We start from the raw sequence: 24910 nt of genomic DNA on the forward strand, positions 1-24910 counted from the left end.
GTAAAGAAGAGTGGGCCAAAATTCCTCCACAACGATGTGAGAGACTGATAAAGTCATACAGAAAACGATTATTTCAAGTTATTGCTGCTAAAGGTGGTTCTACAAGTTATTGAATCATAAGGTGTACTTAGATTTTCACACATGGCTTCTCCATTTTGGCTTTATTTTTGGTAAATAAATCATGATACAGTGTAATATGTCATGTGTTGTTGTTCGTCTGAGGTTGTACTTACCTAATTTTAAGACCTGCTAAGGAACAGATGATTGTTATTATGTCCTGATATGTTAAACCATGGAATTCAAAGAGGGTGTACTTTCTTTTTCACACAACTGTATGTATACCACAAATCAGCAAGCCTGCAACTTTTGTGCAGCAGCAGCAGCAACTTTTGAGAAAAATTGGTCTATTTCCCAATACAGGTAGTCCTCGTTATCCAACGTTTCACTTTACAACGAATGACATATCCAACGCTTTACAATGCCACCCTATGGGCTGTTTTTCGACGCCTGAATGCGTTATCCAACGCTCACCACCACTGATTAACATGGGACTCACTTTACAGCGGTTTCACTATCCAACGCTACTTCCAGAACGGATTCCGTTGGATAACCGAGGACTGTCTGTAATATAACACATCCCATTAGAATACGTATATCAAATGATTCTACTGACAACCTCCAATTTGCAAGCTGACAAACATGAAGAAAAGTAGCTTGTTAAAATGAGGGCTGGTAATACTAGTCACCAGACTGAAAAATGATTGATGAAATTCGCAAAGTAATTGTGGAAGAGAAGTGACCCAAGTGTAGCACTCAAGCTCACCCTCTGGTGATTAATGTAGTATTTAAAATATAATCTTTATTATAAAGAATAAAAACTCTGTGGTTTGCGAATTTCAGAGTACAATAAGAGAGCCCCTGCTACTGCCACGGTGGTTGCTGTGAGCGGTGCTCTTGGGTAATAATGTAGGTAATTGTGGAAGAGAAGTGACCCAAGTGTAGCACGCAAGCGCACCCTCTGGTGATTAATGTAGTATTTAAAATATAATCTTTATTATGCAACACATAGATTAAAATAATGGGTATTAAAATGACGAGCTGAAGGTATACTGGATCTAATGATTGATTACCATATTGGCTCAGGATCCTGAAATCAGTAGTGGGCCAATAGACCATTGCTAAGACCCCATTAAGAAACTTGTGAAGGATCTGTTTTATCGGAAAGAAGCTCATTACTTACAAACCTGCCTTGAAGAAGCGTCTCTCGCGAAACGCGCGCGTCGGCTCTGTTTCCAGACGCGCACGCGCAGGGTCTGATAATCACCGCACCTGACTGTCATGCACGGCGAGCTGGTGCGGCTCCCTGCTCTTGCACGATATAGGTTTTCACTGTGCCCCGACGGACACGCGAGACCTCTTTTAAGAAAAACAGGGATACTATTCTCACAAGAATTATGTACTATATGTGAGGCTGAGAGACAGTGCATCTCATCAGCTTGAAACATGATACACTCCTGACATTATATTCATATGGACATAGGGAGTTTCTCCTCCTACAGCAGTTCATGTGAGCACCTCACTCAAAGGGGTTGCTGCCTGAAAGTACATTAAGAATTACTGATCACAATATCTGTCTACTCATTGACCAGCTTTTATTTAGCTGATCAACCACTTACAAGTATATGGTATCTCCTATTATGAAAGGAGCCTACATTCTACTTCCTCTGACCTTACAGGGTTACTATAGGACACCCTGTGAATGCTTTACTATACTGTGAGCCACTGTTTCAGGGACCACGAATATAATCCTTAATGTAAGCTACATTATACTGCTTCACCGGGACAGTTGATCAGTGTATACTCCATTCGAACTATTTAACAAAATCTACACTCGATACTTTATTGTAGATTAACAGACACTCCAAGATCACCGGAGGTCATAACTGATGTTGTGGCTGCACACACTGCTTTATACTTTTACAGCTACTCAGAGGTTTATCCTATCGGGGATCGTACTAATTATAACCGATCCACACTATATACCACGGTGTCAATAACGCAGCTACACTGGCGACACACTTTATTCGAGCTCGGCTAGTCCCATGAATTCGGGTATACCCGGGTGTATTGAGGTTTGTGACTGTTTTCTGCCCGAGTGCATTGAGGTATTTTCCAGGCAGGGATTGAAGCATTTTATTCCCGCTGGCTGCAATACTGCACAGTATATATATATATACTGCATTACAATTCATGAATTTATGCCATCTGGTAGACACGCGAAGCATTGCAGCCTATTAAATCCTAATCATTATCATTTAACAGATCAGCCGCCCATCAGCCAGGCATGAACCCAGGCTGGGAAGGCAAACGCAACGGGGCTTGTCAGAGGTGAGGAGCGGCGCATTCCAGGTATCTGCCAGGTACATACTGGGTATTTGCTCGAATAAAGTGTGTCGGTGCAGTATACGCTGACAAGATATTCCAGTATGCTGATTGATTTACAGCATACCTTATCTTATATACAAGTTAGAGACTTCCCTGTACGTCTTTCCGATAAAACAGATCCTTCACAAGGACTGTTTCTTAGTGGGGTCTTAGCAATGGTCTATTGACCCACTACTGATTTCAGGATCCTGAGCCAGTATGGTAATCAGTCATTAGATCCATTATACCTTCAGCTCGTCATTTTAATACCCATTATTTTAATCTATGTGTTGCATAATAAAGATTATATTTTAAATACTACATTAATCACCAGAGGGTGAGCTTGAGTGCTACACTTGGGTCACTTCTCTTCCACAATTACCTACATTATTACCCAAGAGCACCGCTCACAGCAACCACCGTGGCAGTAGCAGGGGCTCTCTTATTGTACTCAGAAATTCGCAAAGCACAGAGTTTTTATTCTTTGAAGAAATCTTGTGCGTTTTTTCTGTTTATTGAACCCGTTTTTGACCAGTGCGACTTTGAGAAAAGATCCCCACTAACTTCCAGGGGGAAATTAACAACAAGATTCTCATTTGCCAGCTTGATGTGCGTTTGTTGAGAGAAGTGTCAGAGTTTTTCACGAACAGATCAAGGAGCAGCAAATAAATGTGCTGGGAGCCTCACTTCTGTAATATTGATCCGAGTCTCCATCTGGGCTTCTGTTTGCGGTGAGGAATCCCTCTGTACCTTTAGCTGCAACACTTTCTTTAACTCTGCGTGAAGCTTTTCCTTCTGTGCCTGAGAAAAGGAAACATGAAGCGATTAAAGCTCTGTACAACTGCATCTGGCATAATCACTAATGGAAGCGAGCACACGGCAGCATAAAGAAAATCTTAGTGTGCCTGCAGGGTACGGAAAACAGGTGAACCCGGTCCCTATCCCTGTGTCACCTCTTCTGTGACCTTGAGAAAGTAATATAATCTCCCTGTTTCAGGCACCAAAATTAGATTGTGAGCTCTAAAGGACAGGGACTCATTGTGTGTTCTGTATATATTACTGTTTATACCGACAGCCGTATGTAAGGAAAAACACAGCTCGTATCTAAATATCCATTTTACAGCAGTAAGTGGCATTTCCTTGAGTGTAACCATACTCCTCCAGTGCCTTGGCTTCTATACATTGGTCAAAATGATGAACTCATGTTTATCATTATGATATAGTTGAAACACTTTTTAGCTATAAAATGGCAGTAAGTGATACCCAGCAGAGGAGGACTAATCTACTTTTATCTACTGGCAATTTCTATGTTACGTAAATAGTGACAGACTCAATTAAAGGGTTAAGTCATTCTCTCTGGGATCTGCGCCTTCCTTCCTGACTCTGCCCCCCCCTCCCCCCATCCAATTTCCCTTTAGTAAAGCGGGCGTGCGTAGGGCTCTTATCACGCTCTTATCATGGGCATCTGAGGCTCCTTTATGTCAGACTTCGAGAGGAAACACAAGGAATTCATGACAGTTGACTAACTGGAGAGTTGGAGTCATTTCTTAAAGATGGAGTGAGGAAATCGGAAGGGTGGGGGGAGAGGAAAGACGTACGTTCATCGCGGGTTTGTGGCTTGTACAGCTCCTATAATTAATCCTGGCACAAGATGCAATATTATTTCTACTGTATACAAAGATTATTTTTTTAGGAATCATTATTACAGGATGTTAGCACTGTGGCAAAAACAAAGCCACATTTCTGTCTTTGACATCCCTGAAAAAATGCACCAAAACCCTCTTGCAGAGTGCAGTGATTTCCTCGCTACTTCTCCTACCTGACAAGAATAAACCTGATAGCTTTATCTCCTCCTCTCCTCATTTTTAATACTTCCTGCTGAAGCTATACGTGACCTCCTAAACTCTCTGCCCTAACTACCTTTTTAGCTCCTCTGTATCTCTACTACTTCCCCTTCCCAAGACCCAGTTTCCCAATATCCTCCATGCCAACTGTACTTCCCTCTTACAAGCAATTTGCTTCTATTTTATCTTCTCATTCCCCCCAATAACAGCCCATGCTTTCCCTAGTGCCCCCCCTTTTCCTGGTCTTGTAAAGCAAACTCACAAGCGACAACCATAATTGTTTGGCCTTACAACCTGGCTCCTTATCGCTGAAAATCAGTCCTTCTATAAAATATAATATAGAAGTGAATTCATCCTCCTCTATCCATCATTTAGAAATGAATCAGTTTCCTCCACAAATACACTCAGCCGCATCATGCAGAAATAAAGTTCCCTGGGAGTGATGGTCAATGTTTTAAACCCAGTGCTCTTCCCTTCTGACGAGATGCTAAAGCACAGGATGTAGGGTCAGAGGAGGTCAACCCGCTTGCTGTTTTACTTTTCAACCCAACATCCCCTTCCCCTCCTTTCAATGAATCGGAGGAAGCGTTTTCATTCTCACCGCTTGGTCCGCGTCTCTGGCTTCCTCTGGGGACAGATGGGGGTGGCTGCCAGGGGGGAAAACAGGCTTCAGGGGACTGAATTTTTCTTTTACTTTTGCTGCCTAGGAAGGGAAAGAACAAGGTTAACATGCAGGGAAGTTACAATTGTGGGAGGAGATTGTTGGTGTTGAGAGTACCCCCCTTTGTGCCAAAATGGCATGCGATATATTGCAAGGCATTCAGGCCGGAAAAATGCTAGGACCATGGGTTGTAAGGTGTCTCCCAATGCTAGAAGGCGCCTCATGGAATAGTACTGTACATTAAATATGACATTTCATGTTCAACTTTTTTCTGTGGTGCAGTTCCACTATGCAACATTTGGTGGAATTACAATAGTGTCAAAGTATCTGGCGATATAACAGCTTCATTATAACTTTCTAATGTCTGTGTCTCTGTGCACTATTAGCGCTATTTAAGCAACAAATAATCATCATCCTGCTAGAATGGACAATGCTGCACACGGCATGTATTGTACATACAGAACATTCCAGGGTTACAGACCCAATTGGAACTTTATATTGGTGTTAAAGCCATGAGAGGCTTACATGTTATCACTTACAGAGGAGGCATGCGCTTTGTTGGAATCATGGCGTGCTGATGTCTCTTCCTCTGCACCTGTGAATGGGAAACACATGGTTAAGAAAATCGTCAAAGAGGAAGGAATATGAAGAGAGTTAGCCCCTGCAATACCTGGAGGTGCAGGTCATTTAGAACAATTTGTTTAAGGTTTAACAGTCACAAAGCATTTCAGTTTAGACAAAAGGAGACAATGACAGGACTGCACTTTCCTGTCAGTAGCTATTACAACAAACAGTTATGTTGGTAGCTTCCTGAGTGATAGTTAAGGAGGAGGAGGTATACATATAAAATCCCAGTCCAGTGTGTCCGTCACTGTTCACATTGCAGGCTTGCCGACCTAAACTATGCTCCGTTTTATATACAGTAGGCATCTTCCAATCCTGAACAGCTGGTGGGTGGATGAGATGTACTATTTATTCACTGGGAATATCCCTTGGCATTTTCATTGTCATGCAACCACACGATTGTCTACAAGCAGTAATACAGTATATTCTTTTTTGGAACATTAGGATTACATGTTGATGTTGTAAATGAACTTTCCAGACCACATAAAAATCTGAAGCATGGACATGTTCTATATAATAACATCTCTGAACGGTTTTCTTACTGGTCTAACAGAACGTTTCCCAGCCTTTAATTGATCCAGTTATCCCTACGAACACTTCTACAAACATTTCAGTTTTGGGCCATTAGGAGGAATGGTGTAATGGTTAAGGTGCTGACCTTCGATGAACACGTTTAAAGTCCCACTTGGGATTTATTTCTTCCCATTAGATTCGATGCACTTGACGCAGCTTTGTATAACATACCTATGTATTTACTATGTAAATTGCGGCATATGCAAATATATACCACACATTAGATAAGACCTGTCCAAGACATGTGAATGTGCTCACAAGTGATATTTTCATTTGCTATATGCTACCATAGGTGGGCAACCTATTTTTCAATGTAGCCACAGATGTGGCGAATGAGAATTGAAAATCGCCACACCATGCTTTTCGTTTACTTGCATCACTAAAAATTTTAGCTCCAATAAAAAAAGAACAGCTCAAGGTCGGGTCTAGACTCCAACTGAAGGCAGAGGGAAGTATTGGATGGCTGTGTTGCGTCAATGACCCATTCAGAAAGCGGAAACCTGCACACGCTGTCAGGAAAACGTTTATTTTACTGTGGGAGCTGGCAAGCTCAAATTCACCACACTTCCATGGCCCATTCGCCATGTGTGGCGATTGGCGACAGGGTTGCCCACCTCTGTGCTGTACAGTGGAGGGTTTGTTGTCACTTTTTTCACCCACCATATCTTATCTAATGTGTGGTGGATACCTATTAAAGCTTCAAATTGCAAAGCCAGTATAACAAGCCTCACACTGATGAGACCCAAATGGTCGAAACAGCTGTCTGTGAGTGGGTTTACTGGCTGTGCATCTTCACCCAGGCTGTGCTAGAAAGCTGTATAAAGCAGCAAGCATAAGCTTCTAAGGGTCCATGTCAAATGGATTCGAAGCAAAAGGTGACACTGTGTGCTCATTTGCATGCCATTTCCCAGAATCCCTTGCTGCAGTGGAAGTATGCTAGGCGATAATGGTGAAAAGCAGGTTTGCAGACCTGTCTAAGACATATGAATGTGCTCACAAGTGATATTTTAATTTGCTATATATATATATATACACTATACACACACGGGTATATATATGTATATATATATATATATATATATATATATATATATATATATATACAGTGTTCGACAAACCTATACATTTGCTCACCCCGGGCGAGTGGATTTAACCCCCGGGCGAGTAAATATTGGCCCAAGCAGCACACATTTGGTACTAGGTGGCGAGTAGATTTTTTTGTGTGGCGAGTAGATTTTTTGGTGATTTTTCAACCACATATATATATATATATATATATATATATATATATATATATATATATATATATATAGTCAGATAAGGCAGTTGGCACTCCAATAGGTGCTGGTAAGCCACAGGTGCACGTCCCATATAGAGAATGTAGTTATACGTTACCGTTCCAAGGATTGGTAAACAAGAGACAGCACTCAAAGTTGAAAATCAAAGTGTATTAGTGAAAGCAAAAATACATCCAGAAACCCAACGTTTCGGTCCTACAGAATGGGACCTTCCTCAGGGTATCCCCCTGAGGAAGGTCCCATTCTGTAGGACCGAAACGTTGGGTTTCTGGATGTATTTTTGCTTTCACTAATACACTTTGATTTTCAACTTTGAGTGCTGTCTCTTGTTTACCAATCCTTGGAACGGTAACGTATAACTATATATATATATATATATATATATGGTAAAAATCTATAAGATAAAGGAGACTTTTGGTTTACATCCTTTGATCAAATAATGCCAAGCCTGCTAACCACGTCAAGGTAAGTCTCTATAGCAGGTCCCTATGCTAAATGCATACTAGTGTTATGTGAAATAAGCCCAGAAGGGGTTAAAATATCAAAGCATATGTTTATATAACCTAGTGCAATTAAAAACTGGTATATACCAGTGGAGATACTCACATGTCTGCAAGTAAAGTGAATAGTGAAATAAGGGGACCTTGCTGGGAGATTATATACCTAGACAAAAGAGGGGCGGGCCTCCCACAAACTGCCCAATAAGCAGTTGCAGGTGATTGGCTAAATATATGAATTACACCCTAATAGTGGTGCCCTCTAGGAGCGTGCTGCTAAGGATTAAAATCGGCCCAGCAGAAAATGTTAAACAAATATATAATCGCCGCGCTTCTCCATGTAAAGAGCATGCAGCTGGCGAAGGGATTGGCCATACAAATGTGAAAAACAGAAAATGAATCCCGCGCTTCTCCTTTTGGGATAGCAATAAATGGGTAATATATAATAATAATATGTAATAATATATACCAAATCAGTCTACTTCCACTCACAAGATTTTTTACAGAGATGCTCACTAATCCGCTACAACAGACCCCGGACTTTTCCCCAATTTCCCCGAAGTAATGAATACGATCTACCACACAGATTAAGATTCATAGATTACGATGAAGCATTTGATCCAGTCTACACCTCAGCGATCCTAGATGCAAAATGTTGAAGTGTACATTGATATTATATACAATATTTACGCTAATGCCACATTAACCGTTAGATTACATAAAGATACAAGCAAGATTCGGATCAGCGAGGGAGTGCGGCAGGGAGACACCATGTTACCAAAGCTTTTCACTGCAACACTTGAAGAATTGTTCAGCACATTAGACTGGGAAGAAAAAGGAATCAAAATCAACGGTGAATATTTGAGTCATCTACAATTTGCAGATTACTGTTATTTTTGCCATAAGTCCAGAAGGCCTCCAGCAACAAATTGGAAACTCGCCGAAGCAAGTAAGAGTGTGGGGCTCCGTATGAATCTCAGTAAGACCAACGTGATGTTCAACTAATATGTAAAGTCTGAAAAGATTTAAATATATGGAATAGAGCTAAAATAAGTCGAAAATTATGTCTAGCTTGGCCAGCAAATAAGAATGGATGGGAACCTTGTGCATGAAATGAATAGGAGAATGAAGATGGGATGGGGCGTATTGGGAAGAAACCAGACAATATTTTAAGGGAACCTTCCACTTTGCATCAAGAAAAATACATTTTCAACCAGTGTATTCTGCCCGTGCGTAAGTATGGGTGTGAAGCTTGGACCCTACATGCGAAGATAATACAGACGCTTCAGACAACGCAAAGAAGTATGGAGAGATGTATGCAGGGTATTACCTGAAGACACAGGAAAAAGAACGAATGGGTCCAAAACCAAACAAAAGTCTGTGACATCATCACACGATACATAACCATGTATCTGAGAATATAGAAAGAAAAAGAAAAGCACAAACCCCTCAAAGTGCAATATTGAAAATATTTTGTGGTAACAAAAGGGTTAGACGGGTAGTAAAAACGTACAAATATTGAGGTATAAAAACCATAAGCCTGGAATCAGAGTCGGTCCTCGTTACAGTGTCCAGTCTCGTGAGGGTGATGGTGGGAGGCAGGAAAACTCAGGACCACTGCTAGAGTAGCACGCAGTTCGGTGCAGAGTCCCAGTTTCAATGGCGCAAGCTCTCACGGCAATGGTAAGATGAAGCTCGGCAAGAACACCAGGCGGGCGTAGTAGAACGGATAGAAGGGCAACCGCCCGGATGGACACCGGCTCAGGCATAGATTACCAACAGTCCCATTAGCAGGAGCGTCTAACCCTCTCACCCAACCCCAGCAGGTAAGCACAGGTGGGCAGTCAACTCTGTATGAAGGGTGTGCCAGTGAAGCACCGGAGCGCTCGTGCGTGTGACGTCATCCCCAACAGCCAGACAGGAGGAAAGAACGGTCAAAAGGAACAATGTTGCAAAGTTTCAAACATATAACCTTAGTATCACCAGTTGTTATGGTAGATACACGAATAGGTCAATTATGCACAAACTAAACCCAACGCGTTTCATTGCGGAAAGCTACTTCATCAGGTATAGTTTGAAACAAGTTATGTGCACAATTTAAACACCTTCGCAGAGCAGATTGGTTGAAAAAAAGATGTTGTTGATTAAACTACATAACCATGTATCTGTCATCATAACTCTGTGCCCAGGACATACTTGAAGACGTGAGGTAACTCTAAATGTATTACTTCCTGGTAACACATTGTATAAATAAATAAAATAAATAAACAAGAGACAAGAAATGTAAACTGCAGTGGGCCGGACATATTGTAAGAAGAAATTATCATCGTTGGACAAAGATGATACTCGACTGGATTTCAAGAGAGATTAAAAGACAAAAACGATGACATCAGAAATTTTGATCGAGCGACGTGGAGAATAGAGGCTTGCAACTGCAGTACCTGGAAGATTATTGGGGAGGCTTCATCCAGCAGTGGATTAACAAGCGCTGAAGATGATTATATGCGCACACATTTTACAGACTATTACTTTAGAACACTTCTGATCGGAAGACTTTGGGAAATTAAATGAAGGCATCGCAATTTAAACACATAATTTATTAGGTAGATTTGCATATTTGCATTTTTCAGCCCTATTTCTATGTGGGGATTTTTTCTGAAAGTATTGTGTCTAAACGAAAGATATGTCCCGTACATCCACAGGTTGTATGGCACTGCAGTAGTAGGGCTACCTAGGCTTAATATTTAAATAGGCCTCACTCTGAAACGTCAAGGGCACAGTCCCCTCCCAAAGGAGAAACACATCCAGCTATTTTGGGAACCAGACATATGGATATGAAAGACACACAGCTGCCGTTCTCACTCTCGTGTCTAGGGTCCTCCAACCCGAAATGCTTGCAGAGGCTGAAAGCTCTACTTTGCATTGGTGAAATTGTCGTGATCTTGTGAATAGTTTATATGCCGAAACATCACAATTCCCTTTTGAAAGCAGCTTTGCTATACAATTAAGAACAAGACACTTATATTCAGAAAAACGTACTGTAGCTTTCAACTTTTCTAACTAGGGGCCCAGGTTGATAAAAGAGACTCTACTGTAGTCACAAGGAACTCGAACTGGAATATAAACAACTGTCTCCCACTTCAGAGACCAGATCATTTAACAGCAAGGCTGCAGGTTACCAATAATTCGCTCTGAAACAAATACATTGACTCCGACGCCAGGGCTTATACAGTAGTAAGGGCGACGGGGCGACGGGGCGACGGAGCGACCAAAAATGTTGAAGCCGGGTAAATTTGATTTTTTAGAGATAGCCGCCACATGACTGTCTCTAAACCAATCAGAGAGCGTGGCCCGCCCCCTTTCGTGACGTCACTGGCCTTGTCACCAGCGACTTTGCTCAAAATCAAATTATAACTTTCGCTGGTGCCTTAGGCTGCGCTTATAGTGCCGGCGACGCGATGGCGACGCGATGGCGACGCGATGGCGACGCTGACGTCATGCTCCACTGGAAAAAATCAAATTGAAGTGACTTCCAGCGATCGCCACCAATCCGTCGCGTCGCTCCTACTATAAGCGCATGCGACGGCATCAATATATTTGTTTGGAAGCGACGTAGCGTCGCTGTCGCCTGCACTATAAGCGCAGCCTTAGGCCTCGTCCCCATTGTTCACGCTACGGTGGGCGTGACGCGAACAAGTCACTGCCTGCGCGCACCTGCAGAAAGCGCGTTGCGCGACCGCCTTTGCCAAAAGACAAGATTTTTGTCTTTTGGTGCGGCGGCGGCCAAGCGATGGCTACGTCACGGCGGCGGTTCAGCCAATGAGGGCAAACCAGCTGCGTCATGGCCGCGGCCCCGCCAAACCTCCCCGTCGCGAGTGATCTGAAGTCCTTCAGATGGCTTGGATGGAAAGAAAGATCGCTACCGGGCGCTCCATGGCACGCGCAGCGCGCGCACTGGTGCCGCAGCCTAACTCAGCAGCTACAATGTATCCTTATATTACTAAGGTAACATTATCTATTGTTACAGTTTGCAGCTCAAACTGCTGGGAACATTTGCAACACACTATCCCAAACAGGAAAGTGTTGTCAAGATCTTGCACTGCCGAGGTGGGTGAAAACCAGCTATAGAAATCAAAGGAGGCTTTAAAACTCGTTAACAATGTCATTAAGCGTTGATAAGAACAAAACAAAACAACAGTCGCTAGTATCTAATACTACAGGACTGATTTATTAAAACAAACAAAAGCAATATAAGATTTCACGTTTTTGTTGCTTTAACAAGAAACATCAGAGATGTTTTAAGGAAGAGAAAGGAAAGGGACACGGTGCCGGGTTTAATGGCTCCCGAATTGTTGTGGGTTCTACTGCCTTTTAACCCCTTGCGTGTCCTATGGACGTACAGTAGCTACTACATGATGAGGTCTGGCACCCCCGCGGCCCCCCGCCCTAAAGACCATGCTCGTTTGTACAGGTGACTCCTCCCCTTTCCTCATCAGTGACAGAGCGATCACGTGGTGCTGCGGCCCCGCTGGCATGCAAAGGGTTAATGGACCCACATGAGCGTTCTTCATAGATGCAATTTCGAAGAACCCGCACGTTATTCTGTTGAAAAGTATCACAATCTGCAAGTAATAAAGGCAAGTAATAAAGGCATGTGTGTCTATGCAGGTATCGCATATACAGGTGTAGCACACACAATGTGTGCTGTGCTTTACAAACACAAGACAATAGGATACTAGTGCGACAAACACAAAAGCAGACAGCAGTAAAGGGAATCCCTGGTCCACAGAGCATGCAATCTAAATGCCAAAGTAAAGCTGATGTGGCACTGCTGCGTACACCGTGCACGCGGAGATACTGCTGTAGCAGCACATCCGCATGCGTCTCTGGGCTGCCCGCTTCTACAGCGCAAAGCTGGGTGCCCATTCCAGGTTCCCACGCCTGGCACAGCGCTGCCCACGGCTAGTCATTACAGGAAAGGTCAGTGCTTAATAGATGAAATTCTCTGCCCCATGTGGGACAATGGGCAGCCATCCCGGGACCCCCTCACAAGCATTGCAGGCATACCAAGGAAAGGTTTCATAGCGCTGAACAATGTGTGCCTTAATCCAGAGCAGAAAGGGACACTGCTGTTAACCCTTCTGTTGCTGGTCCTCAGGGGCCATGCATTCAGCAATACATTGACCTTTACCCTTTCAGTGCTGAATCCTGCACCACACAGTACACACTGTGCTTTAACATCATCTCTGCTTTAGGGACCTTCAATGCAACGTCCGTTACATAGATCTGTATCATTGTACCCTACAAAATACAGTACTTTCCTGTAACTGGGCTCCATACAAACATTAAACACATCAGTCACTCACTATTGTGCCCTGAAGATTTAAGATTGAGCTGTGGGAGGCTGGAAGTTTATGGAGGTACTCAAGTGTCATTTGTTCATTCATGATGCATTGCAGGTCCCCCTGGCAAGCTGGTAACCTTACCTGTGCAAAACTAAATAACAATGTTACATTCAAAGCCCTGGGCTACTATTGCTATCATCAGAGCGCATCCTCCAATGTGGGATCTTAATAAAATGCCCTAAAAGATTCTTTTAATGTAAATTAGGGAAGGAAACAAAAGTGTCAATACAGTCTCAAAAGACCACCCTTTACACATTGGCAACGGTCCCAAAAATCTTGAGTAAGATTTGGTTATGCCAAGAATCTTCAGTCCTCAGTGATAGAAAGATAAATATTGGGCTATTTCTGGAGCATGGCTTCTCTTCTGCACGCTAGACCTTTGAACCTTTGCATTCTTCCTCTTGATTTGGCACAGATACACAACATATCTTCATGTGTATCACCCAGAGGTGTATATTCACTAAACTGCAAGATCATTCATCGTCATAAATAACCCTTACAGCATATGGGGCATATGTACATACATATCCCCCCAATATATTCTTCAATTTGATTGCTGAATTAGGTTTTGATGATGGTAAGTAAAGGGAGGCTTGTTTCTTGCTTTAATATATGGCTAACAGCTGGTGTAGAAACGTACTAAGTAGGACAGTACATGTGCAATTAACTCAATCAAAGAGTCTGCAGTTTATTTTGGTACCAGAGCAGCAGGTTGAGAGCTTGACCTCTCTCTGAATAATTAAGGATGTTAAATTAGGGAGCCCTGACTGAAAGTGAGCATACCGCAGGGCCCAATGAGACCGAGGATCTATATACTGTATACATCCAATGCCTTGAAATTAACAATTCTGTAATGCACAACCCTGTGAAGGGTTTCTCTACAGACCCAAACCCCCAAAATAAAGATTATGATGCAGAAGTTCTGAAAATGAATATTCGCAACGCATGATGATACACAGTATCTCCATCACCGTAGCCATTACAAACCTTCTTCTCGTTAGAAAAACACAGAACCAAGCAATTAGCCCCAACACAGATTTCCTTGGCAGTTCAATGTTTGTGTGATGCCTGCATTCAGAAATCATAACAGTCCCTCCCGTACCGACGGTGCATAAAAAATCTCAAGAGGAAAGGAATCAGGGGGCTACAACAGTTTTATTTATATCTATTGTCTAACTCGGGGGGGGGGGGGCTCAACTCCAGTCCTCAAGCCCTCGCAACAGGTCAGGTTTCCAGGATATCCCAGCCAAAGACTGAACCTCTAATTGAGCCACCTGTGTTGAAGCAGGGACTGATTGAGTCACCTGTGCTGAAACAGGGATATCCTGAAACCCTGACCTGTTCGGGGGTGGAGGGCTTGAGGACTGGAGTTGAGCACCCCCCACCCTTTTCTAACTAGTTGAGTAGGATTTTGGAATCATATTTAGTATTGCTATGCAGCCTATCAATTTTCAGAGGAGGTGGGTATACAGTAGAAAGATACAACGCTGCTTTCAATGGACTGATGATTTCCTTCTGCACTAAAACAGTGTTTATCTCTTTCTGGCAGCTGTGGATGTCTCTCCATTTTTGAACCCACTTTGGAAAGGTTCCGAATAAAAATTCTTCTCCCACACAACCCACCCACACATCTGAAGACAGCCCGAGTCCCAGGCTTCAGGCATGTCAACCTTCCAGAAGAATAACCTAGGGGGAGAGTATATAAGATAACGAGAAGTGCATCAGGACACCTAGATGCACAATAAACATGTATTTCATTTTTTGCCTGCGTCCGCTCATAATGTAATACAGTACATTTGTTAATCAGGTTTCTTGAGTATGACACGTGATCATTAGTCAAGGAGGATTGCCACCAGTCCTGGAAGGGTTTTACTGAAGCTAGTGAGGAGGGGTAGAGAGATGCAGAATTTGTCTTGTAACATCTCTTTTGGATCCGCACAACTACACCAGAAATTGAAGCTCACGGGAGGCAAATAACAAAACAATTTTATTTCATATAGCACTTTTCTCCCAATAGGACTCAAAGCACTTCACAATTACAGTACAGTGCATGGTAAGCAGCACATAGGATTTCTGCAGACACAGTCCCTGCACGGATGAGCTTACAATCTATGTTTTTGGTGTCTGAGGCATAGGGCAGTAAATTGACTTGCCCAAGGTCACAAGGAGCTCCAGGTTCCCCTGCTTCAAACGCAGTGTCAGTTTACAGTCAGTGTCTTTACTTACTGAGCCACTCAATCAAAAGCTTTGATAGTTCTTTCCTAGATAAATCTGTTTGTTTTTATTCTGCATTAGTGTCCCCAGTTACCCCAAACTTTGCAGCTCTCTGTAATTTTTCTCCACTTTCTTAGCGTCAATAATCTCCACCAGGTCTGTGATGGTACAAAAACCTCCCTGGATAACGATCCATGTCAAATATATGAAAAGTCCTTAATCCGATTGCCAATTCTTGGAGCCGGGAAGGAATGTATTTTTCCCCTTATGAGATATCATTGGATGATATGTCACTGGGGTTTTTTGTTTGCCTTCCCCTGGATCAATAAGTAAGTATAGATATAGGATAAAGTATCTGTCGTCTAAATTTAGCATAGGTTGAACTTGATGGACGTACGTCTCTTTTCAACCTCAACTACTCTGTAACTATTAACAAAGGTTCCTACATCTGATTAAACGGCATGCAGAACATTTTTTAAAAGGCTGCCAAATTTCCATTGGTACACAGACAGTACTGAGAGGGTTAAGGTTCTTGGAAAAAAACTGATTGAATCCTGAGGAAACACAAGAACAAATGCATAAGTTCCTGTGTGTGTTATTGCAAGCAGGTCACAAACCAGGTCTTATGCTGATTCTGAGTGCTCATTTCCCCTTCATCACTCAGTTCCCTGCATGGAGATGCTGGATTTCAGATGGTCCTGGGGGCCCGATCGGGAATGGGGGCACTAGAAACTCAGTATAATACTGGGTCCTGTTTTAAAGCCACCGCCCAAAAGAACAGACTGAGGACGACACAGTGCTGTGTGTGTCAGTAGTGGAGAAAAAGAGCTAATTGTGAATGTCAAAGTGATAACGTTGTGTATGTCATAGACACAGCAAAGAGAGATTGCTGTGTTTGTCAGAAAAGAATAAAGTGTGCTCCACAGAGAAATGGGGATTGATAGCTGTGCATGTCAAACTCGGGTGGGGCCAGAGTGAGAGACAGATATGCATGATAGGGAGAGAGAGGATTAGAGTATCCTATACATAGCACTAACTGCACTCTCTGCAGCCTGCTAGTACACTTGTGATTTACGTTTAACTGTTACTATGGGAACTCTATGTCAAGGTCTCTTGATTGCAAAAGTAGGGCAAAAAACACAAGGTCTATGAAAGAATAAAAAGTTCCATTCCTTCTAATATGAGTTTGTTCTTTCATCCATTTTCAGAGATTTATTTACACAACTTGTGCAGCCGGAAGATGGGTAAAAATTATATTGAAACACTGACGTGAAGAACCTTCTAGCATCACATTACCCAACAATAATACAAACCACCCAAAAATATTAAATCTTCATGACAGAATTACATTATATAATGTGACAGTGCTGGAACCAAGCAAGGCTATAACGAAAAACACGGCACTGATTAGTCGTCACACATACATATTTACATACATATTTATGCATATAATGCATGTGAGGCCTGAAATAAATGTATGTTTATATGCGGGTGATTATATATATATATATATATATATATATATATGTGATAAAAAATCACTGGCACTCCAATAGAAATTCAATAATGAATAGGTGCATGTCCCATATAAATAATAAAAGTATACATTACCGCATAGCAGCAAAAAGGGAGACAGCACTCAGGTGAATGAAAATAAATGTATTAAATACAGCACATAACTCCAACGTTTCGATCCCACAGGGGGATCTTCCTCAGGGTGCCCCCTGTGGGATCGAAACGTTGGAGTTATGTGCTGTATTTAATACATTTATTTTCATTCACCTGAGTGCTGTCTCCCTTTTTGCTGCTATGCGGTAATGTATACTTTTATATATATATATATATATATATATATATACACATACATATATATACACATACATACATACTCAGGCATTTTATATTGATATATTAATTAATATACAGTATGTATGTATCCCATCAGCTTCTCTGACTAGCCATAGTTTCTGAGCTTGACCTAAGTTAAAGAAGAAGAACAATGAAGATCTCAGCTCTGAACTTTCCATACTCACAGCTACCTCATTAATAACAACTAGAACTGCAGCAAGCTAAGGAGGAACGTAATGAAGCGCCCTATTGTATAAGTGAGATACACAAGGACAAGCTATATAGAAAGCAACCAGGCAAAGCAACCAAGGTAAAGCGGCTGTTGTGCCTCTGCTTAGTGCCGATGCTCATGATTTAATCATTTGGATACAAATTCCCTTTGCGTTTGAACATGATTGGAAATCGGAAGTTGATATACTTTCAGACTATGTTAGAGTGCAACAGTTGGACATCTAGAACAGAGGTTTTGAACTCCAGTTCTCAAGACACCCCCCTCCCCCCCCCTAACAGGTCAGGTTTTCAGGATATCCCTGTTCCAGCACAGGTGGCTCAGTCAAAGACTGAGCCATTGATTGGGCCACCTGTGCTGAAGCAGGAATACCCTGAAAACCTGACCTGTTGTGGGCTCTTGAGGACTGGTGTTGAGAACCCCTGATCTAGAAGACCCAACTTTGAAACATCTGATCAAATAAATGCAGGTATTATTTCTGCAGTCACATCAACTGAAACCGTCTTGTGGGATCCACGTGATGTGCTGAAAATACAATACAAGCGCAAAGTGAAACTATGGCCTAAATATTACCATTTACTTGTTTGTAAACAACTGATAAAACAAACACCAATAACGCTGTACTCCCTCGTTTGACAATATTAAGAAGTTAAGCCAGTCCTTGATTCTACTTAAAAACACTTTAAGCCAGCTAATATTATTTTGGTATCTGAGTTTAATGCAAATGTGTATTTATTTTCAAAATGATGCTATGCCTCATTAAAAAGGAGTTGTTAAACATCTATACTAGGAGTGGTCAACTCCAGTCCTGAAGGGCCACCAACAGGTCAGGTTTTAAGGATATTCCTGCTTCAGCACAGGTGGTGCAGTCGTTGACTGAGCCACTGATTAAGCCACGTGCTGAAGCAGGGATATCCTTAAAACCTGAACTGTTGGTGGACCTTAAGGACTGGAGTTGGGCACCCCTGGTCGTCAATGTCTTCATTATCACCCTGAAAGCAGCTAGCTCCTGCAACAACCATTGTGAATGTTGCCTGAGACACAAACTACTTTCTGAGTGCTCCTTCCCTTATAGAAAATATGGGTAGGAATAAAAGGAAACCGGTAAAGCGCTTCATCAGCTGTTTACTCTAGTTTAACAGGAAAGATGTCCCCAGGGCAAAACTCGACTCGTGTATGCACATACAAGTACAGGTAGTCCTCGTTATCCAACGTGTCACTTTACAACGGATGGCATATCCAACGCTTTACAATGCCACCCTATGGGCTGTTTTCCGACGCCTGAATGCGTTATCCAACTCTCACCGCCACTGATTAACATGGGACTCACTTTACAGCGGTGTCACTATCCAACGCTACCTCCAGAACGGGTTCCGCTGGATAACTGAGGACCGCCTGTAGTGCTAAATACAAATTAAACGCATGGGTCCCGAAGTGAAGATTTATATCTGATTCTTTTTATTGGACTTGAGCTTAAGAGACCTCACAAGTCTCTTTTCAGGTGTACTGTACACAAATACATCTGAAGATAATGCTACCGCACATCTGAAGAAGGGACTTGGCAAGATTTGGAAGGTCTGTGTACAAAACATGACGGACTTTCACGATGAGCCATTAAAATGTACCACAACCCGCAACACATTTTCACATCCTTGAACAGGGATTGCTAAAGTGGCCTGCTCACCCAGGGCAGGGTGGGCTGCTGGTTAACTTAACTGCTAAGCTGTCCAGATAGTAAGTGCCAAGAAACAGACATGTAAGACAGCAGAAGCTTGTAAAAAAATCTGTCACCATAGATCATGTGCAAACCCTAAAACTACAGCTCGACTCTCTATCTAACTCTATACATTGTACAATTGAATTGTGTATATATATATATATATATATTTCATTTTTTTTGTTTTGTTTTACAATGATAGGTACCCAAAATTATAGTGCAGGATGCAGACGACAGAAGAGCATGTAAGGTACCCACAATTATAGTGCAGGATGCAGAAGACACAGAAGAGCATGTAAGGTACCCAAAATTATAGTGCAGGATGCAGAAGACACAGAAGAGCAATTTCCTCTGACATTATTTATCTGGGAGCTGGGCTTATTAAGTCCTTACAACAACAAAAATCTGTCTACTTACAAAAAATCTATAGTATTTAAGTGCCCGCTGTAAAATTGGAGCAATAGCACTGGCGATGCAGATCTTTCCGTTGCAAGAAGACAGATTCCCTGTATATGTTAATTAATTCAACTTCCATATATACTGTTTCTCCTACATTCGGACATCAGGTAATAATTATTCAGACAGTAAGCACTTCTGGATAGGAACTCATTTTGCTTTGTGTTTGCTGTAGACCTGGTTATTACTACTATTGTTGAAATATATATATATATATATATACACACACACACACACACTATCCACGTGAGTATATGAAATAATTATATAGTGCCAAAATATATCATATTATTCCCCAAAACAGAACAAGTTTTGTGCATAATTAATGCCAGCTTACCCAAGTCCCAGTCACAAGTGCTGCGATTCTTTTCTCCTCAGGCAGCTGTGTGTATCTTTAGGACATGAATAGCCTCCTTTCTCCCCCCAAGGTTAGAGCCCCTGCTAGCTGCTCCCGCAGCAGCAGCCGCTGTAGAAGGAAGGATCGGCCCAGTGAGCGCTGTCAGCCCTGGGTGTCTGAGACTGAATGCAAGGAGGCAGAGGCACATTATCTGGGAACAGCACTGACAGCTTCCAAAGGGCTTAGGCTGCTCTGTGATTGGCTGCAGCCTGGTGACATCATTGAGAGGATTCCCCCATCAACAATGCTATGGCTATGTAACTATATATTTATTTATTTTTATACAGCACCAAAGGCGGGAGGAAGAAATCTCTTCCCCACAGGGCTTACAACCTATTGGTACAGTAATACCTTTAAATGTCATTATCTGCCTATTGTACCAATTTGTGTCCGTGTAATATTAGTGTATGTTATACTGTTATTTTAGTGTATGTTATACTGTTATTTTAGAATTCTTGCCCCTCGCGCTGCGCCATGTAATATAAATAAACGCTAATAATATTCATTTTCAATAGTTCAAGGTTGCGGTGTCTCTATTGGTGCTATAGAAGTGTGATAATGTTATAGTTTAGGATGATTTCTAGTGGACAAACATAGGAGATTTTCAGAGGTGGAATTATAGGGGTCCATGTATCAAGAAATAGGCGTGCGTTTACGCATTTGCTTTAAAAACATGATCATTTTGTTACTGTGTTTCACACCATATGTATTATTAGTATTTATGAATTTGGCGCCTTATTATGAGGATTAATAAGAATCTGCGTTGTGTGGATACACAGCTGCGCTACTATAGTGCGCCAAAAACACTACTTCCGCCGCGTTTAAGGCGAGAAAGGAAACCAACGCCAAAAAAAGTTACGAAAAGGAACGCAAGTCTCACATTTCTTGATATTAGCACAGGAGGGAGCGGGAGTACGGGGCATGTTACCTTTTATTGGGCCAACAAGTAGTTGATACAGTATGTTACAAGCTTCCCAACCTCTCGGGGTCCTTCACCAGGTAAGAAAGGACCAACACGGCTACCCACCCTTCTTTGCCACATTCATACATACACCCAGGCCCGCCAAGACGGGGGGGACAAAGGGCACTGGCGTCCCGGGCCCCGTGTGTCAGGGGGGCCCGGCCGTATGAGCCAGTTCGCCAGTTAATTTAAAAAAAAAACTCTGTTCCGGGTCTCCCTATTGGCAGCGCCGGAAGCCAGCAGCTGGGTAAGCTTCCGGCGCGCCAACGTGAGGGAGGCCTGGCGCGTGCGGGAGCAGCCTCGTGGAACAGGTTCTTGCTGCCGGGCCCCCGCAGCATCGCAAAGCACCGTCACCCTCCTCCCCCCCCCCGTGGCCACGCCACCCCTCCTGTGGCCGCCCCCCCCCCCCCCCCGAGCGCCGCCAGGCCCACGCAGTGCCATCAGGGTGCTCCCGCCCCCGCAGCAGTCACCACCGTGGCACTCCTCCACCCCCGCTAGGCGCCGCGCCCCCGCAGTGCCGCCAAGCTGCCCCCGCAGCACTGTCACATGTTATATGTATTGGGGGGGTTGGGGTATTTTTTATATGTATTGGGGGGTCGGGTGTTTTATATATATATTGGGGTTCTGGGTGTTTTATATATGTATTGGGGGGGTCGGGGTATTTTTGTATTGGGGGGTCGGTGTATTTTTGTATTGGGGGGGTCGGGGTATTTTATATATGTATTGGGGGAGTCAGGATAATTTATATATGTATTGGGGGGCTGGGGTATTTTATATGTGTAATGGGGGGGTTGGGGTATTTTTTTATATGTATTGGTGGTGTCGGGTACTTTTTATATGTATTGGGAGGGTCTCGCATATTTTAGCATTGTGTCCAGTATTTTTGGACAAGCCACCTGGCAACCCTAGCCGCCGTTCCCCTCCCAGCCATCCTGCAGCCACCGGCGCACCCCTCCCCAGTTGCAGCCACTGGCACCCCCCCCCCCAGTAGCAGCTACCGGCGCCCCCCAGTAGCAGCCACTGGTGCCACCCCCAGTAGCAGCCACCGGCGCCTCCCTCCAGTTGCAGCCACCAGCGCCCCCCTCCAGTTGCAGCCACCGGCGCCCCCCTCCAGTTGCAGCCACCGGCACCCCCCCCCCCCCCTCCAGTAGCAGCCACCGGCGCCCCCCTCCAGTTGCAGCCACCGGCACCCCCCCCCCAGTAGCAGCCACCGGCGCCCCCCTCCAGTTGCAGCCACCGGCGCCCACCTCCAGTTGCAGCCACCGGCGCCCCCTCCAGTTGCAGCCACCGGCACCCCCCTCCAGTTGCAGCCACCGGCCCCCCATCCACAAGGTAAGTCTGATTTTTATTTGTATTGGGGGTATATTTTTTATTTGTATTGGGGGTGTATTTTTTATTTGTATTGGGTGGTTAAGTAAAAGTTTTGCGCTAAAAAAATTTTTTCATGGTAGGTGCGCTATGGGTTGGGGGGGGGGGGGCTGCTCCTTCCATTTGTCCCAGGCCCCATGATTTGTGTTGGCGGCCCTGCATACACCTGCGATAACATGCAAATGTAACTCGGCCCGAGCTCCCCCCACTTACTATAGGAATCACTTCTCTCATCGCAGACCAAAGCAGACATACCGGAAAATGGCGCAATGGACACATTCTAGATCAGTTATTATTCAGTGCGCGTTTGTACCTAAATTCCACCTGTAATACACAGAGCCCATATTATAGAGATTTTGAAACCTCACTGTTTTTTTCCTCACGTGCACTATTACAGTCTAAAGGAGCAGTTTCTCCTATTCGTTTTATATATAGATGTAGCCGAGTCCCCTGCCCAGCCCTACGGTGGTGGGATCTGCTCTGCTGTTTGGCCAGAGCTCCGCATGATCGGGAATGTGGGGGTGGCCATTGTAGTTAGGTGCGCATGGGCAGTGCAGTGAGGCGCGCATGCGCAGTGTCAAGAGTGCGGCGGCCATTTTAGAATGGCTCTGCATATGCAGCAGCGGGACTACATGTCCCATAATCCTCAGGTGGGAGGGAAGACCACATGGGACTGTCACAGCCAATGGGATTCTGGCAGCAGGAGGGACAGGATATCCTCCGCGGGCGGAAAGTCCACGAGCCAGTCCTGACGGAGGAGTGAAAGGAGAAGGTAGTGTCCGGGGAGCAGTGATTCCTGGACTAGGCCTAAACTTTGCCCCGGAGGCCCCAGTCAGGCCCTGAGCCACGTGAGATCCGTGTTGCAGGAAAGGCCCCAGATAGGGACTCTATTATTATTATTGTGGATGGCCACGCGATGCCCCGCAACAGGCCTCAGAATTCCAGAACACTTGGGTGAGACACTCCGCCTGGAGCTCACCCCACGAGGAGCGGGACCCTTAGGAGAGAGAGAGACCTACTCCAACACACCTCCGCAAACTGCACCTCGGTACTGGAGTACCCAGGCAGTTACCCAACGTGCACCAACATTTACAGGGGTACCACTATGTCCCATTTGGGTGGGATTGCTGGGAGGGATACCAGGGATTATTGGTGCCACGGCACCCTCAGTACTATGGGGGAACCACTAAGTGTTGGGGTCACTGCACTATACTGTGTTACGTAGTAGTGTGTTTTTTATATGTGTAGTATACTTACAGTAAAGACCAGTTATATACATTGTGTTGTGTTATTGCTTACTGTGGTTGTATTGGTTCCTGTGAGGGGTTATCCCGCCCAAGCTGGGATCCCTCATGGAGATAAGAGCTCACCCCACGCTCCCAGAAGCGGAGGCTTAGGCCTCCTGTGAGCATACAGGTACAGCAACACGCGTAGTTGCCCGCGTATTTCCCTTAGGGGAAAGGGGGCTACATAATAATACAAAAATAACTCCCCCCCCCCTCGTTGAACGATGTTAATTACAGCTCCAGGGACCTCCAGGCTCCCGAGATTCTTACTAGGGAAGGTGCAGCCGCACTCCAGGGGAAACAAAATGGCGTCAGGTTACCAATAACGTTACGGCCGTCAATAGGAATCCGCAATATCATCTGTCCCTGCGTCCTTTAAGACGCAATTAAGATTTTGAGGGGAAAAAATGACATTAAGTCACCACAACATGATCTATCCATTTACATTATAACTTAATTGTAAACTACTTTTCACCTAGCCTCTCATACTGAACACATTGATGGAAACCAAACTACCAAAGAACGCAAGGCCAGGCAGGAAAAAGTTAAATAAATAGTGATGTGTGTTAGGCAGGAAGCTGGAGTTTGTGTGTGTGGTGGAAGGATAGGACTAATGGAGCTTATGGCTTCTTTTGTCTCCAAGTCACTATGTAAACTGTCTCCCCTATCAAAGAATAAGCAGCGTCTTCCTGCCGTCTTATCTGCATCTGGAATGAGGGCCGATTTCCTCTGGGTTTGTATACTCTCTACATGTGCCTCATATATTCACATGTTTCCCAGGATCACAGCCCAACAGGGGGCAGTTTATAGCACGTACTATCCACAACTTAATTTTAATGCTGCAATGTATATTTGTCTTAAGTCTATAAACTTCCACCCCTTAAAAGGAACATTCTGCACTATATGAAACAGTCTATTAACCTTGTGCAAACATATTGCACAGTATGATAATGCTGGGACTGTACATTTTCAGTCCACTTAAATGGAAATACTGTAATGTACTGTATAATGATGATATGAGCCGTACCGTACACTGTATGCTGTTTATTTAAGTGAGCTAGAAGATAAGTGAATATATCAACTTTTAGCCACCTGAGGACAAGTGCAC

The 24910-nt window shown here is 43.7% G+C and overlaps 1 protein-coding gene across 2 annotated transcripts in view; it reads right to left on the reverse strand.

The window, feature by feature from the left end:
- Positions 1-24910, reverse strand: part of PRX (periaxin) — a 50979-nt gene that overhangs the window by 18056 nt on the left and 8013 nt on the right. The window contains exons 1-4 of one of the 2 annotated variants that reach the window (XM_075606961.1): positions 20128-20325; positions 5469-5524; positions 4870-4971; positions 3112-3225 (exon numbers count right to left, since the gene is read on the reverse strand). In XM_075606961.1, coding sequence (XP_075463076.1) covers positions 3112-3138 — 27 coding nt within the window. In that variant the 5' untranslated portion in view covers positions 3139-3225; positions 4870-4971; positions 5469-5524; positions 20128-20325. Of the gene's footprint in view, positions 1-3111; positions 3226-4869; positions 4972-5468; positions 5525-20127; positions 20326-24910 lie in introns of those variants that run through there. The other variant, XM_075606960.1, reaches the window with a different exon arrangement.

Source organism: Ascaphus truei, chromosome 7 (assembly GCF_040206685.1).
Source record: "Ascaphus truei isolate aAscTru1 chromosome 7, aAscTru1.hap1, whole genome shotgun sequence".
Lineage (NCBI taxonomy): Eukaryota > Metazoa > Chordata > Amphibia > Anura > Ascaphidae > Ascaphus > Ascaphus truei.